The 13,549-nt window shown below is 42.7% G+C and overlaps 1 protein-coding gene across 2 annotated transcripts in view; it reads right to left on the bottom strand.

Moving 5' to 3' along the window:
* ASH2L (ASH2 like, histone lysine methyltransferase complex subunit) overlaps nt 1–13,549 on the bottom strand; it is a 40,972-nt gene that overhangs the window by 12,184 nt on the left and 15,239 nt on the right. For both annotated transcript variants that reach the window (XM_040346248.1, XM_040346249.1), the window contains exons 3-13: nt 13,323–13,465; nt 13,149–13,237; nt 11,830–11,924; nt 11,646–11,741; nt 8,949–9,044; nt 8,730–8,805; nt 7,218–7,308; nt 4,486–4,703; nt 4,221–4,388; nt 2,925–3,118; nt 957–1,049 (exon numbers count right to left, since the gene is read on the bottom strand). In XM_040346248.1, coding sequence (XP_040202182.1) covers nt 957–1,049; nt 2,925–3,118; nt 4,221–4,388; nt 4,486–4,703; nt 7,218–7,308; nt 8,730–8,805; nt 8,949–9,044; nt 11,646–11,741; nt 11,830–11,924; nt 13,149–13,237; nt 13,323–13,465 — 1,359 coding nt within the window. The remainder of the gene's footprint in view (nt 1–956; nt 1,050–2,924; nt 3,119–4,220; nt 4,389–4,485; nt 4,704–7,217; nt 7,309–8,729; nt 8,806–8,948; nt 9,045–11,645; nt 11,742–11,829; nt 11,925–13,148; nt 13,238–13,322; nt 13,466–13,549) is intronic.

The following is a 13,549-nucleotide window of genomic DNA, read 5'->3' as shown; positions in this document are numbered from 1 at the left end:
AACCAGGAGCTGCCATCTCAGGTTTCATATGCAGAGTTTAGAAACCCTCTAGTCAATGGAAGTCTATAAGGACTAGTTTTTACAAATTCTTAAAATAGAAATTTAAGCTATAGAAGGGCAAAGCCCAAAGCCGAACTCCCTTTAGTTCTGTCTTCAAGCGCAGTAGAGAGATCACCCCAAAAACTTTAGTAATGCTATATAACATTTGCAGAATCGGGATGAGAAACCAGACCAACTGCTCACTGGCCTCCCCCCTTTCCATGTAAAAGGTGACCTATAGAAAGAAGGAAAGGAAGACATTTTGGCCAATAGCAACAAGCATTCTAACTTTTAAATCCATGCCCACTATATGCTACTGCCATTCCGGTCTGCCAGCACCTTTACATGATAAATTTGAAAAATACACTATATGGCCAAAGGTTTGTGGACACCTTTTATTTTTTTTTAGGCCATTTCATTCCAATTCCCTTAGCATCCATCTGGATTTGTCCTCTGAGGCTTTAACAGCCTTCACTCTTTTGGAAGGGCTTTCCACAAGATTTTGGAGTTGATCTGTGGGAATTTGTGCAAGAAGAGAATTTGCCAGGTCAAGTATCAATGTTTGGTTAGCAATCGGTTTCAGTAGGGTTGAGGTCAGGCCTCTATGCAGTCCACTTGAGTTCCTCCACACCAAACTGGTCAATCCAGGTCTTCATGAAGCTGGCTTTGTGTACCGGGGCATAGGCATGATGAATACTAAAGAGCATTCCCCAAACTTGCTGCAAGTTGGAGTGTACAATTGTCTATGTCTTTATATGGTGTAGCATTAACAGTACCCACTTACTGGACACATCTGAACTCAATTTGCAGAAGTGTCCATATACTTATGCCCACCATATAGTGAACTTTGGATAGAGCTGCTTACTAAAACAAAAAAACGTTTGTTTCCACTAGCAAAATAGAGACTTTCCACTCACCTCACTGCCAGGTGTTTGCTTTAAATTTTTTTCAGCTTTATCCACAAAATCCTTTTCTTCAAAGTACAAGTAACTCTTGAATTTGATCAATGCCTTTGAGAGAACACAAAAGACGAGATGACAAATCCTCCCAACACTAGAACAGACAACCTCCAAGCCTGTATTCCAACATGGAATGCTAAATGGCAGACAAATTTGATCAGTTTTTTCTGCATGACTTGCTTGCCCTTCCTTTTGTGCATTTATTACACTGTTGCTTTAAAATGATTTTACCTTTATTGCAGTCACAAGGAACATAAACATCCTTGTGACAGCAATAGGCATGTGACAGGTACTCTTTATGTGGGGGGAGGGTTGGGTCTGGGGGTCAATAAGACCCCAAATCCCTCCTCTGCACTTAAAAGCATTCAAAACATCAGGATCTGCGCTTTTGAATGCCTTTGATTTTTTGAAAATGGTTTAGTTGACAACCAGGTAAACCGGAAGTGATGCCATGTCATGTCATCACTTCTGGGTTACTATAGCAAGCAGCCGATCAAAGTTGATCCTGGCTTTGTTTGGCTGTCCGGCCAGCCAGCAGAAATGACAGGTGGTAGCTCATGTCTCAGTGGGATGGGAGAGCCCAAGCAAGCCGCAGAAGGCGGTACAACCACTTGCAGACAATGACGTACCAGGTTTTTTAAATAACAAACGTCATATTTACCTGCTCTGTGCAGTGGTTTTACACAGAGCAGCCCCAATCCTCCTCCGGTCCCCCATTGGAGCTTCCGGACCCTCCCTCCGGCTGAGTGCTGCTCCTTATGGGGGCACCCGAGCAGGCTTGCTTCTAAACTGCTGCTCAGTTTCAATTCACACACACGTGGCTTGGCCCTGCCCTCATTGGCTGTGATTGACAGTAGCGGGAGACAAACTGCTTCTGCTGCCGACTGACCAATTATGGAGGAGAGCCTGAGAGAGACATCTCCAGATTAGCGCCCCCCCTTTACTTACCTGACCCCTCGAAAGTCCCTCACCGCGAACACGCAGGCTTCTCGGCTCATTCATTGGTTGAAAGCAGCGCAGCCATTGGCTCGTGCTGCCGTCAATCACATGTGCGCCGGGGGGGCGGGGCCAAGTGATACAGTGAGCGGCTATGGCCGCCGGCTGTATCACAGGAGCACGCCTGCAAGAACTCATCACCATGCAAGCTCGCTCGCATGAAGGTGATGAGTTCTTGCAAGGTAGAGCCGAGACAGCCGCTGAGGGACTCCAGAAGACCAAGTTCGGGGCCACTCTGTCCAAAACGAGCTGCACAGTGGAGACAAGTATAACATGTTTTTTTTTTTTTAAAAAGGTATCTTTAGTGTTCCTTTAACTCTTGCAGTGCAGGTACAGCCCAACCGCACGGTATAGTTTTTTTTAATTTCATCTGCCTGGAGTTGGGCTTTAACAGCTTAGTAAAACTGACGTTTTTACATTAGAAGGCAGGCAGGTTTCGAATGTTTTTTCCTCAATATTTAGACTAATGGCAATGGTAAAAGCATGATTTCAAGCATTCCATATAGATTATGCAACTTCATGAAGGAGGTCCTGTCCGAAACTTCAGTCGTATTTGTATATGCATGAAGATTGAAGTAAGGAGTTTGAGAGCCTGTATTGTGAACCTTGAAGATACATTTTTCTACAATGCATGTAGCTACAGAGGGGAACAAAGGCTTGTTTTAAACAAAATTTTACCGCTTATTCAGGATATATACACTTTAGGGTTCATAGTCTGGGCAGGGGTTCACTATAAAATGCATTTATAGTCCAAAATAACACTTTACAAGTGACTGTATAGGACTTTGTGATTTGAGATGGAGACACAAGGGAATTCAGTTTCACCCAGCACATTCAGTCCCTTGGCATACACACCCTCTCTATTGTAGTCCTCACATGTACACCCCAGAATTACACTGGGCGATGGAGAAATTCTATGTCACAACATACCTTGTCTTTGTAGGTGTCAGGCATAGCATGAGCAGTCTCAGTTTCATCTGGCAGGCAGATATAAAAGCCTAATGTGTCGCCCTGTCCATAAGCTTCAGAGTAATGTTTTCCAATAGACTGGTGAAACTTTGTGCCTTTCTTGCTGCGCCAGGAGTAGCTGAATTTATCATAACCTAGAGGAGCCTGAAGATTACCTGAATGTAAAGAAACATGACACATACAGGTTATAGATCACTTTCCACATACATGCCAAGCATCACAGGTCAATTTCAAAGGAACAGATTTTATAAAGAAACATAGAAGGGGGGCAAAAATATATTAGGGAGGTCTATCGAGTCTGCCCTATTTATGACAGAGTGATTTCCAAGCATGTTTAAGGCTAAAATTTACCCTTTTTGAGCATATAATACATTACACCCGTGTTTAGGGTGCAATAAGCTCCAGCACATCCAGCCACAGTCCCCCTCACCCCTTCCCCCTGTGACAGTGGGGGTTGCTCGGCCACATTTTAGAACCAGCGCGACTGTGCAGGGCTCCACCCACACAGCCGCATCACTCAATCACAGAATTCTAAATGAGACACCTTTAACTCCTGTCTGCAACTGCAACAGACAGCTTGTAGCTTTCAACGGAAAGCCTAGACACAGGTACAGGCTGAAATCTGTGGGCAATGTTTGCAGGAGCATGACATTGTACCTGCAAACTGCTTATTAAATCTGCAGAGAATGGCATCTGCGATAAAATGTGGGCACAGAGATATAGATATAATACACACACACACTAAAATAAAAGTAGCCATTGCATACATTTCCTTGCACAAGATCGTGAAGGAAAGGGTTAAGTGTTCTGCAGGCCATCCATGAAGCGAGTTTCTTTCCTGCAAACAGGGTTTGATGTTCCCAGCAACACAAACAGTGTTGGCAGGGGAATCCCTCCCGCCAAGCCGTCCCCACTGGGTGAAGACCATGGTTATTGCTATATTGCTAGCTGCTATACAAGCTGCTAGTGATAATCGCATGTAAAATCCGGCAGACTGGTTGTAGCCAAGTTGATCAACTTGGTACATTCAACCTGCCCATACATGGTTTGAACCTCAGCCGATTCCTGCTAAACGGGCCAAGATTAGAACAGTCGATGGCCAGACTTAGTATTTTTTAAATAATGGATGAGTGGCCTCAACCCCTAAATTCGTTATACTATGAAAACATAGCGGGACACAATCTGATGCAACTGTAGCATTCAACTAGCATCAAAGATAAGGAATGCTCAATTCATCTGTACATTTGCCCATCTTACCTAGTGCCTGAGACCAGCCCAGTCTAGCAGCTGTATCAGGTGGCAGGTCATCTATAAACATTTCAAAATACCAGGCCCCTTTGCGTACGCCATGGGATGCTCTGACCATAGAATAGCCCTTCTCTCCTAAAACAGTCAGTCGGTCATCGGAGATCTTTAACTGGGGAGCTGATGAGACAAATCCAGGCATAATAAATAAATGAAGCATAAATAAAAATGCATTTACATAGACATCAGATTGATATGCACTTTGAAAGCTCCTTACCCCTGTCATGTAGGGCGAGCAGCACTCTTTCATACAGACAAGCTCGGTACAGATCTCCCGGGATTGGTTTTCCAGCCCAACAGTCCAACTCCAGTTTCTCAGGATCAGGTGCATGTGGGTCTGGCTCTGCCAGTATGTACCTATACCCATCTTTGTTAAAGGGGTGCTCAAGTGGGTATCCATGAGGAGGAAGACGCTGTGCTGCAAACAGTGGATCACTAGAAAAAGAATATTTACGGTAACGTTTAAAAAAAAAAAAAAAAAACGCTCTCTATGAACTTCCATGGCTGGGAGAGTCCCAAGAATCAACTGAGAAAACCCAAAACAAACACGTAGCAATGCATAAAATGAACAGTTCTACAGTTGAGCACTGGTGTTGAGAACTAAAAAACAAACAAGACTCATGTTGCATTAGCAAGGATGAACCCTTACATTTGCAATGTACAGGGGTGGGGAAGTCCCGCCCATGGGATGTAACGCGTACAGAGGGTAGGAGCTATGCAGAACGTCACCCACGACCGCCGCAGATTGCAGACAGATGGTTTTACATACTGATGTATGCTGTTATGCTGACACTCGGCACACTGAGTGTCCTTACATGTGAGTGCAACTTTTTTATTGTTCGTTTTTAATAAAAGAAATCCAATCGGAGAGCACTAGATTTTCCCCTTTCTTTTCAATTATATGGTGGTATCCCTGTTGGAAAGTCATTGGGTTTGGATCCGTGGTGCTAAATCCCATCCATCCATTTCCTATGGAGGCTGTCAGCTGTTTATACAAACAGATATGCTTTGTGATCCGCAAGGGTCTAAGCTCTGAGGTGAGAGGCCATCTTTCACTGGTGGTGGATATTATATGGTGTCATCCCTTCACTTTTCACTCTGGAATTTCTTTTCGTTGGACTGACTGTGGATTTATTTATTTATGGTTTTTCCTCACATGGACACGGTTTTTCTTATTATATACACTAGCATTGTGTATCTTTTCACTTTATTTATAGATTTTTGTTTTATTGCGCTGCACTGTTTATTATATAGTTCTATTTGGGAATTTTTTATGAATTTGTCCTTAGTGCTGGCTTGCATTTATTAGGTTTTAGGTTTTATCTTACTCATTTTTTCCAGCGCTGAATATTATTTTCTATTTGTGGTATTCAAGAGCTTTTTTATTTTAATGAGACACCGTTAACTCTGAAGGCTTTAATAAAGCAGGCATCAATAATAGAAGACAGCATATACGCACATTCCTGGTGGCCCTTCATCTTCTCCACGGCAGTGATATAGGGAGTCAAATCAGTGAGTGGCGAGGATACAGGCATCTGCTGACATTATGAAGTGTCAAATGCCAAAGAAGCTTTCTCCAAAGATAGAAGAAATAGCCTGCCGCCAAATTAAAAAAATCTGATCTGAACAGGAAGACAAGTCAGATTCTGCTTCCCTGCCCATTAGCACTGACCATACACATATCTGGGAACCCTGGGAAATAGGATTGGTGCAATTCTGTATCCCCAGTATACATTAAAGCAGATGGTAATGGCGTATAAGAGACAAATGTCTCTATTCTTCTTAGGGAAAGAATAGTCAGAGGCACTTAATCCACATAGACAGAAGGACAGGCATTATTATCTCAGACTTTGCTAAATTAAGAATTTCTAGGACAAAAGCTGCTGCAAGTTAGATTATTAAAAAGGCACCTTTCTAGAGAGACCTAGAGGTAGTCATTTCTACTTTATGCTTCAAGGGCAATACCTGCAATTCACCCTCTTGCTTCGATATCATTGTCCCTTACCTGAAAGAAGCATGCAAATAAGGATATCCAACTCCACTCAGTCTTAAAAGATATGCATACTTGTTCCAGGACAGTGACTCAACCTTACTGAACCCAGCTGGCCCGACAACTAAAACACTCCAATGCGTCTTTCAGGAAAGTATTGAATACTTGCAGTGGGCAGAGTTTCAAATCATGGGACACGGGAAAGGCAAGAATATATCCCCTTCTTACATGTAAACCTTCACCACCACCCATGAAGGGTCACTTAAAAGTCTGACTGTAGATACAAGTGAATTGTGCACCATCTAGTGGTTATATTGCTCATTGTCATGCTCGATTTTTGATACCAATTTCCACCAATTTTCTTCTCAATCAGGGCAAAAAATAATAATTTGGATAGAGGGAGGAAAAAGGGTTACGGTCCCTTGGCCCATTCAGATCATCCACTGCCACCGTATAGAAAACCCAGTGCTTGTATAGAGCAGTATGACCTACCATCATTGACATGCATCACTCGATCAGTCACATGACAGAGGAAGTGATGCCACCACCCTTCCTAGCCTACCACACAAGCAACACAATGGATTCCAATGCAGTGGCACAGAATTCCCAATAACTCAAGTATCAGAAAGGGGTGGGGGTGTCTCTTAGAAACATTGCCACTATGCCCTGAATGAGCAACATGACAGTTTCTCTTTACGTTAGATAAAGACTGCTCTTATGTACAGATGAACTGTGCGGAGACCCAGCTCTTAAATAGCAGCACAGTGGGGAAACTGTAGAGAACTTCCCAGTGGGTAACCAGTAAAAAGCAAACGGCAGCGAGAATAATGCTTCACATTTCCTTCAGCCAAAATCTTAGTTGAAGTATCCCTTTATTCATGAAAACCGTGCAGCTATGGTAGGAGCCTTGCCGAAACACAATTTTCTTCTAAAGCATGGAAGACACACAGAAATCTTACCTTCGGGCTCGCTTTGCTGCGTTAGTAGCACCTCCATCTTGCTGCTTGCGCTTTGCTCCTCTGCCTTTTGCAGTGCCGGCAGCTGCTGCGCCTACAAGGCAACAATTTAAAAACCATGAGAAAAAAAAAAAAGTGGCCAAATAAAACTAAGAATATTTGTCACAGGCATATTGAGAGGATTCCCTAAATGACTACTGCATGTCAAATGGGTCCATAAGACAGCTAAAAAATGTATATGCAAATCTCAACTTTTAATGTCAAAAAAGGATATCCTGGCAGCACTGCTTCCAGGTCAAGATTTTTAAATTAAATGCAAGTTTTTATTAAATGATCTTGGCATATAACTCTAAGAACAGAGGTACAACTGGTAACAGTATAGCTGGTGGCACAGTAATGTAAAACCACAGGGTATAAAGAGGCTGGAAAAGAGGGAAGAGTCTTACATAGAGATCCAATATCACAATGCAGGACAGTATACATCCATATGTACCATACACATGACGTTATACCTGGACAACCTCAATTAAAATATACAAAGAAATGCTTGGCTCCATGAGACCACCCAAATACATACATACATACATACATACATACATAGGAGAAAAAAAATAAATAAAAATCTATTCACATGCATCAGGGGACTACAGCCATCTACCCCTAATCTTGTATTTATTGGGGCACCCCCTGTGCAAATAAAGCAATTTTTTTAAGAGATAAGGAATTGTTGAGGTCTACTATCCAAGCCTGTGGTGGAGGCGACAGCTTGCATCCACCCACAGGCCATGAGTTTTTCAGCTGCAAAAAAAGTTTCCTGATGGAATGTAGTCATATTTGTCACAATTGGGATTGGGCAGGAGACCCAACAAACAAGGGCTTAGGTGTAGGGAAAGTGAAGAACCCATCTGGTCGTGTAGAAATTGCATAATCTGTGCCCAGAACCCTTGAATTTTAGGGCAATGCCATACAAGATGACTTAACATGCCAGAGGCTATTAGACATTTAGAGCACAAAGGAATCTATAAGGGGCAACAAAAAAAACATTGACAGCTAAATATACCATATGTAGAATATACAGCTGTACTAGGCAGTCAAGAGATTTTGGGAAGACGCCTATTCAGGTTTTCCAAAATCTCACCCAATTCCCCCATATCAGGTTCCCACTGAGCTTTAAGAGCACAGGACAACTTAAAGGCTGAATGCGCAAGTAGAATATCGTAAAAATTAGATCCGTTTTCAGGGCTCATCAGCCCAGTTGCAAGTTGAGACCTAAAACACATGCTACAGTTGAAGATATCTGATCATATAAATGGGAAAAGATAGTTTAAACTGTAGGGTAGAAGATGGATTAAGCTCTCCGTTAACATGTAAACACACACACACACTTTGGCTAGCTGCAACCCAGGGTCCAGGACCAGCTGAAAATGAGTAAGTGGACATTTTTAAGGCTTGCATAGCTCACATGCAGCCTACGAGACCCCAATCCACAAAAAAAATTGTACACCATCAACTTACCATTTAATCCTCCTGCAGTAGCCAATGCATTGATCTGCTTCTGGTTGTCGTAAGCTGGACCGATATTTCCCAAATCCTTAAAAAAAAAAAAAAAAAAAACAATTTATAAACAAACTACTTTGCTATTTAACAAACCAAAAAGGAAAACGGTCTTCATGAGGCAGGGCGAGAACTCTACCTCAGCAGCAAACTCTAGGTCAGCTTCACGTTTTTTATTACCTGATCAAGGAGGCCAAATTTTGGATAATCATCCTCTGGGTCTTTGCTGCCTGGGTCCGGGTGTTCTTTCACTAAAAACACATCTCGCTCTTTAGTCTGAAACAGAGGTTAGTACAATGCTCACAATGGTCTTCTAATAAAAACAGCATGTGGGCTTCAAGAAAATGGCCGCCAAACTCAAAGGCGTCTGGCGGCCGCGATTACAGCAAAAAACAAACATACAGTGAAAACACCCGGGGCCCCCGGGCAGGTACCCCCCCCACACACGGCAGCAAAAACAGCACCCCCAAGCAGACACAGCCCCCAGCCACTGGATGGAGCCCCCCAGGCAGACCCCCCACCTCACGGCCGACCCCGCCACCCTGAACGTGGGGAAAGGAGGGAGAGAGAAAAGCAGGGTGGACCCCCAATCGACCTACCCAGGAATGCACCAGCCGCACCACCCTGCCAAGGCAAGGGGACTGCTACTTACCCGTCCTGTGACCAATGTCCGCGCAGTTACGGCATGGCTGTCGGCCTGGCACACTGTGACACGGACATAGAGTCCAGTCATGTGTGCCCTGGAGCGTATAGCTCACTGTCCACCCCTGGAGCAACGGGGCATGTCGTGGATGGCCCAGCGTGTAGCTAAAGGCTGGCACATGCTCGATGGCCGAACTTGGGGGGACTACAAGGATCGAGGATCCAGCCTGTCACCCAGTCAGCAGTTGATTGTAGATCCCAGGATCCAAAAAATGCAGGAAAACAAAAAGAAAAAGCAAGAAAATTGCAAAAAAAATCCCGAGCACATGGGCCCAGAGGAGCCATGTCATCTCCTTTGCTAGGCAGAAAAAAACTGGGGCTGCAGAAAGTGGGGGGGGATGTACCCTGGGGAACCGCCCCCTGGGAGGTACTGTGTGGAGTGTTTAACACTTAACATGCTGTTTTTCTGCCTAGTCAATCTCCTAGAAAGGAGGATAATACCCTAAGGTCAGATGCTGCTGTGTCCGTCCATGAACGGAAGAGAAACAGTATTTAGAAGCTTTGTTTTAATAAAACACATACAGTGTGGTATGCCTAGTTATACTAGGAGGGGCTGCCAGTGACAATTTCTAATCTTATTTTATTTTTTTTAATGGTGGGAGGGCACAGGGAAGAGCTGTGGATGATGGAGCCACGCAAACTGAACACGGTAGTCAGGGCTCAGCAGCCATGATTAGCATGGTCAGCTCACAGAGGGGGACACAGGAGGTGGCAGGATTAGCCAGTTTTTTTTTACACAGTTTAAAGAGCACAAGCACTGTGCCGTCTAATCTGCTATAAGGATCTTTTTTTTTTTTAATAGTTAGCAGCAGAGGGTATGTTTTATACTTATGGGCGAAACCCACTTCTCCATCTTGTTAGGTGTAATGTCACTTCTTAAATATGGATGTCATGTCTTGCAGGCAAGCTGATGTATATGGTTTATAATGGCTATAATAGAGTGCCTACACTGATAGGACCATATTTTTCTGACTTCACCAGCCGATTTCCGCTTTATTACATCTATCTAGCCCACTGTCTGGAATCCACAAAACTGAGGATTATCTGCCCCCATGTGGTCATTTTTTGCATTACACTTAGCAAGTCTGTTTTTGCTTAGAATTGTCCCCGGTGTTTTTTTTTGTGTGTGTTAAATCAGGAATAAAAGTTTCAGGCTTTAATAAGCCAACACAACATTCACAGCCCCTTTAAAAATATTATGGGGCAAGTATGTGAAAGAAACGTATTGAATATAATATTTTCATTGCCAATGTGTGTACTTCTCTACTGTATGTTTATATGATGGAATAGTTTGACCTGCAGTGGACAACATATCCCCTGAAGAAGCCCAGCAGGCAAAACGTCTGGATTTTGCCATCAAGACATATGCCAAGCATGAATTGTATGATATAAAATCCAAAGTGTACATCTAGTTTTATATGTACATTTCTTACCTGACAGTGTGAGAATTCCTGTGACCCTCAATAGAAGATTTGTGGGCAAAAAGTGATAATGTCCCAAAAATGTGTCAAAGTGTCTGCCATAATGTCGCAGTACCGGAAAAAAAAAAATAAAAAAAAGCTGATCGCCATTACTAGTAAAAAAAAAATATGTTACTAAAAATGCCATAAAAATACCCCCTATTTTGTAAACGCTATAACTTTTGTGCAAACCAATCAATAAATGCTTATTGCGATTTTTTTTTACGAAAAATGTGTAAAATACGTATCGGCCTGAACTGAGGAAAAAATTTTTTTTTTTTTTTTTATATATTTTTGGGGGATATTTATTATAGCAAAAAGTAAAAAATAATTTTTTTTTTCAAAATTGTCGCTCTATTTTTGTTTATAGCGCAAAAACTAAAAACCGCAGAGGTGATCAAATACCGCCAAAAGAAAGCTCTATTTGTGGGAAAAAAAATAAAAAAAGGACGCCAATTTTGTTTGGAAAACAACGTTGCACGACCGCGCAATTGTCAGTTAAAGCGACGCAGTGCCAAATCGCAAAAAGTGCTCTGGTCTTTGACCAGCAATATGGTCCGGGTGGTTAACAGGGCAATAGGGAAAAACAGATTAGTGTCTGCAGGGGCCTTTAGGGGTGAGAGTTGGGAAAGAGGGATCTTGACACCAATCTGTTGTCCTATACATTATATATAAAAATAATAATCGAGCACACAAACATGCACTTGTCATTTACCATAGTTTTGACAATACTGTTTGGCCATGACAGCTTTCCTGGTCTTTGTCGTGTGGTCAGACTCTCCCAGTACTTGTCAATAAATGGAATTATATCCTGCAAAGAACAGAACACTGTGAGCACACTCTCAAACAATTAAAAAAAAAAAAAAAAAAAAAAAAAGGTATACATTGTAAGAGATTACCTTGTCTTTGGAAAACATCGTTTTTGGGTGCTCATCCTTGTTTCTAGACTGCCACGTCAGATTTGCTAAAGCAGTGAGGCACATTTCCTTCAAATCTGCAATTAGATTAGGGTCAGTTTTTCCCCCCCCAAAAGGCCACACCCCATACAAACAGTTTATAGAATTACAGAACAGACCACTACCACTTCTGTAAATGCTGGTATATGGCAACACCCACTGTGATTACCAGGTCAGTCTGCCAACCACTGCAGCAGAGTAGGCGGTCAGATAGCTTTTAGAATATATCCATCCTTACAGGAGAGTATTCCAAGGCTAGGTTCACACCTATGCAGTTTCTGTTTTTGCATTTATTTGAATGGGCTGCTGTATCTGCGGGAAACAGGGAAAAGGTCTCTGTGGCTCTTTAACCATGTGATTGGCTGTGTCCAATCACAGTCAGTCACATGTAAACACAGAGATGCCAATAATCAGCCTGTCAGTGTGAGGCGAGGAGAGCCGATCAGCGGCATCTCCTCGCAGGGGACAACAAAACATGTAATCAGGGCACTGACCATCAGTGTTCCGATTACATTATAGTGCCAACAATCAGTGCCCACAAGTGACAGCAATCAGTGCCCATTAGTGATGCCAGTCGGCACTGGCTATCAGTGCCGCCCATCAATGCTGCCTATCCATGCCGCCTATCAGTGCGGCATATTAGTGCCACCTAATCAGTGCCCATAAGCGCCGCCTTCTCAGTGCCCACCAGTTCAGCCTATCAGCGAAGGAGAATTTTTTTTTTTTTTTTTTTACAAAGTTTACTGACAGTAAAACAATTAATTTTTTCCTCAAAATTTTTATTTTTTTTTGTAAAAAATAAAAAACCCAGCAGTAAACACCACCAAAAAAAACCACGAGCTCTATTTGTGTGAAGAAAATGATAAAAAAATTTGGGTACAGTGTAGCATGACTGCGCAATTGTCATTCAAAATGTGACAGCACTGAAAGCTGAAAAATGGCCTGGGCAGGAAGGGGGTGAAAGTGCCCTGTAGGCAAGTGGTTAAGGTGGTTGTAGGCGTATTAGCGCACTTGCAACACCACAGTTGGAGTACAAGCTTTTGGGGGACTACTCCTTTCTTGTGAGGACCAGCAGTACCGATACACAAAGCCTTGGATCTTGGACTGCTGCAGGACCTTACATTCCCCCATACACTGGTGCTGAAAATGTTACTGTTGTGCAAAAATTTTATGTCACTTCCCCAAAGAACATTCTGAGAAAATACTAAAAACTATCAACGGTCTCATGCCTTCCCCTTCACCCCACATTTACAATGACTTACTGGCTTGCTTTCTCAGAAAGTAAGTGTTCCCACTGTGATGGCATATGTTACAATGGAAGCTGTAGTTGGTCATAAACGGAAGACAAGACCTAAGAGAAAAACAATTATTAGTGCATATTCTCAGCTACCTTTACCAATCGTTTATTTTATCCAAAAAAAAATAGAAGCACATACGTAGTATCTATACCAAATGTCTCTGCACCAAACCACTTCAGACAGATGCCACATTGAAGCTCGATCTCTCCAAGCTGCCGTCCATTCTCCTCATCCACCGATCCTGTTTGAGTATCCATGGTTTCACCATCTGCTGCAGAGTCCTGGGTACAAGTCAAAGATTCATGATAAAGTGTTTAAATGAAAAAACACTAAAAGTCCAGATACATTTTAAAAAGGTGCCCACA

Source organism: Rana temporaria, chromosome 3 (assembly GCF_905171775.1).
Source record: "Rana temporaria chromosome 3, aRanTem1.1, whole genome shotgun sequence".
Lineage (NCBI taxonomy): Eukaryota > Metazoa > Chordata > Amphibia > Anura > Ranidae > Rana > Rana temporaria.
Note: the sequence above shows the minus strand (reverse complement) of the source record. Positions and strands in the feature narration are given on the sequence as shown.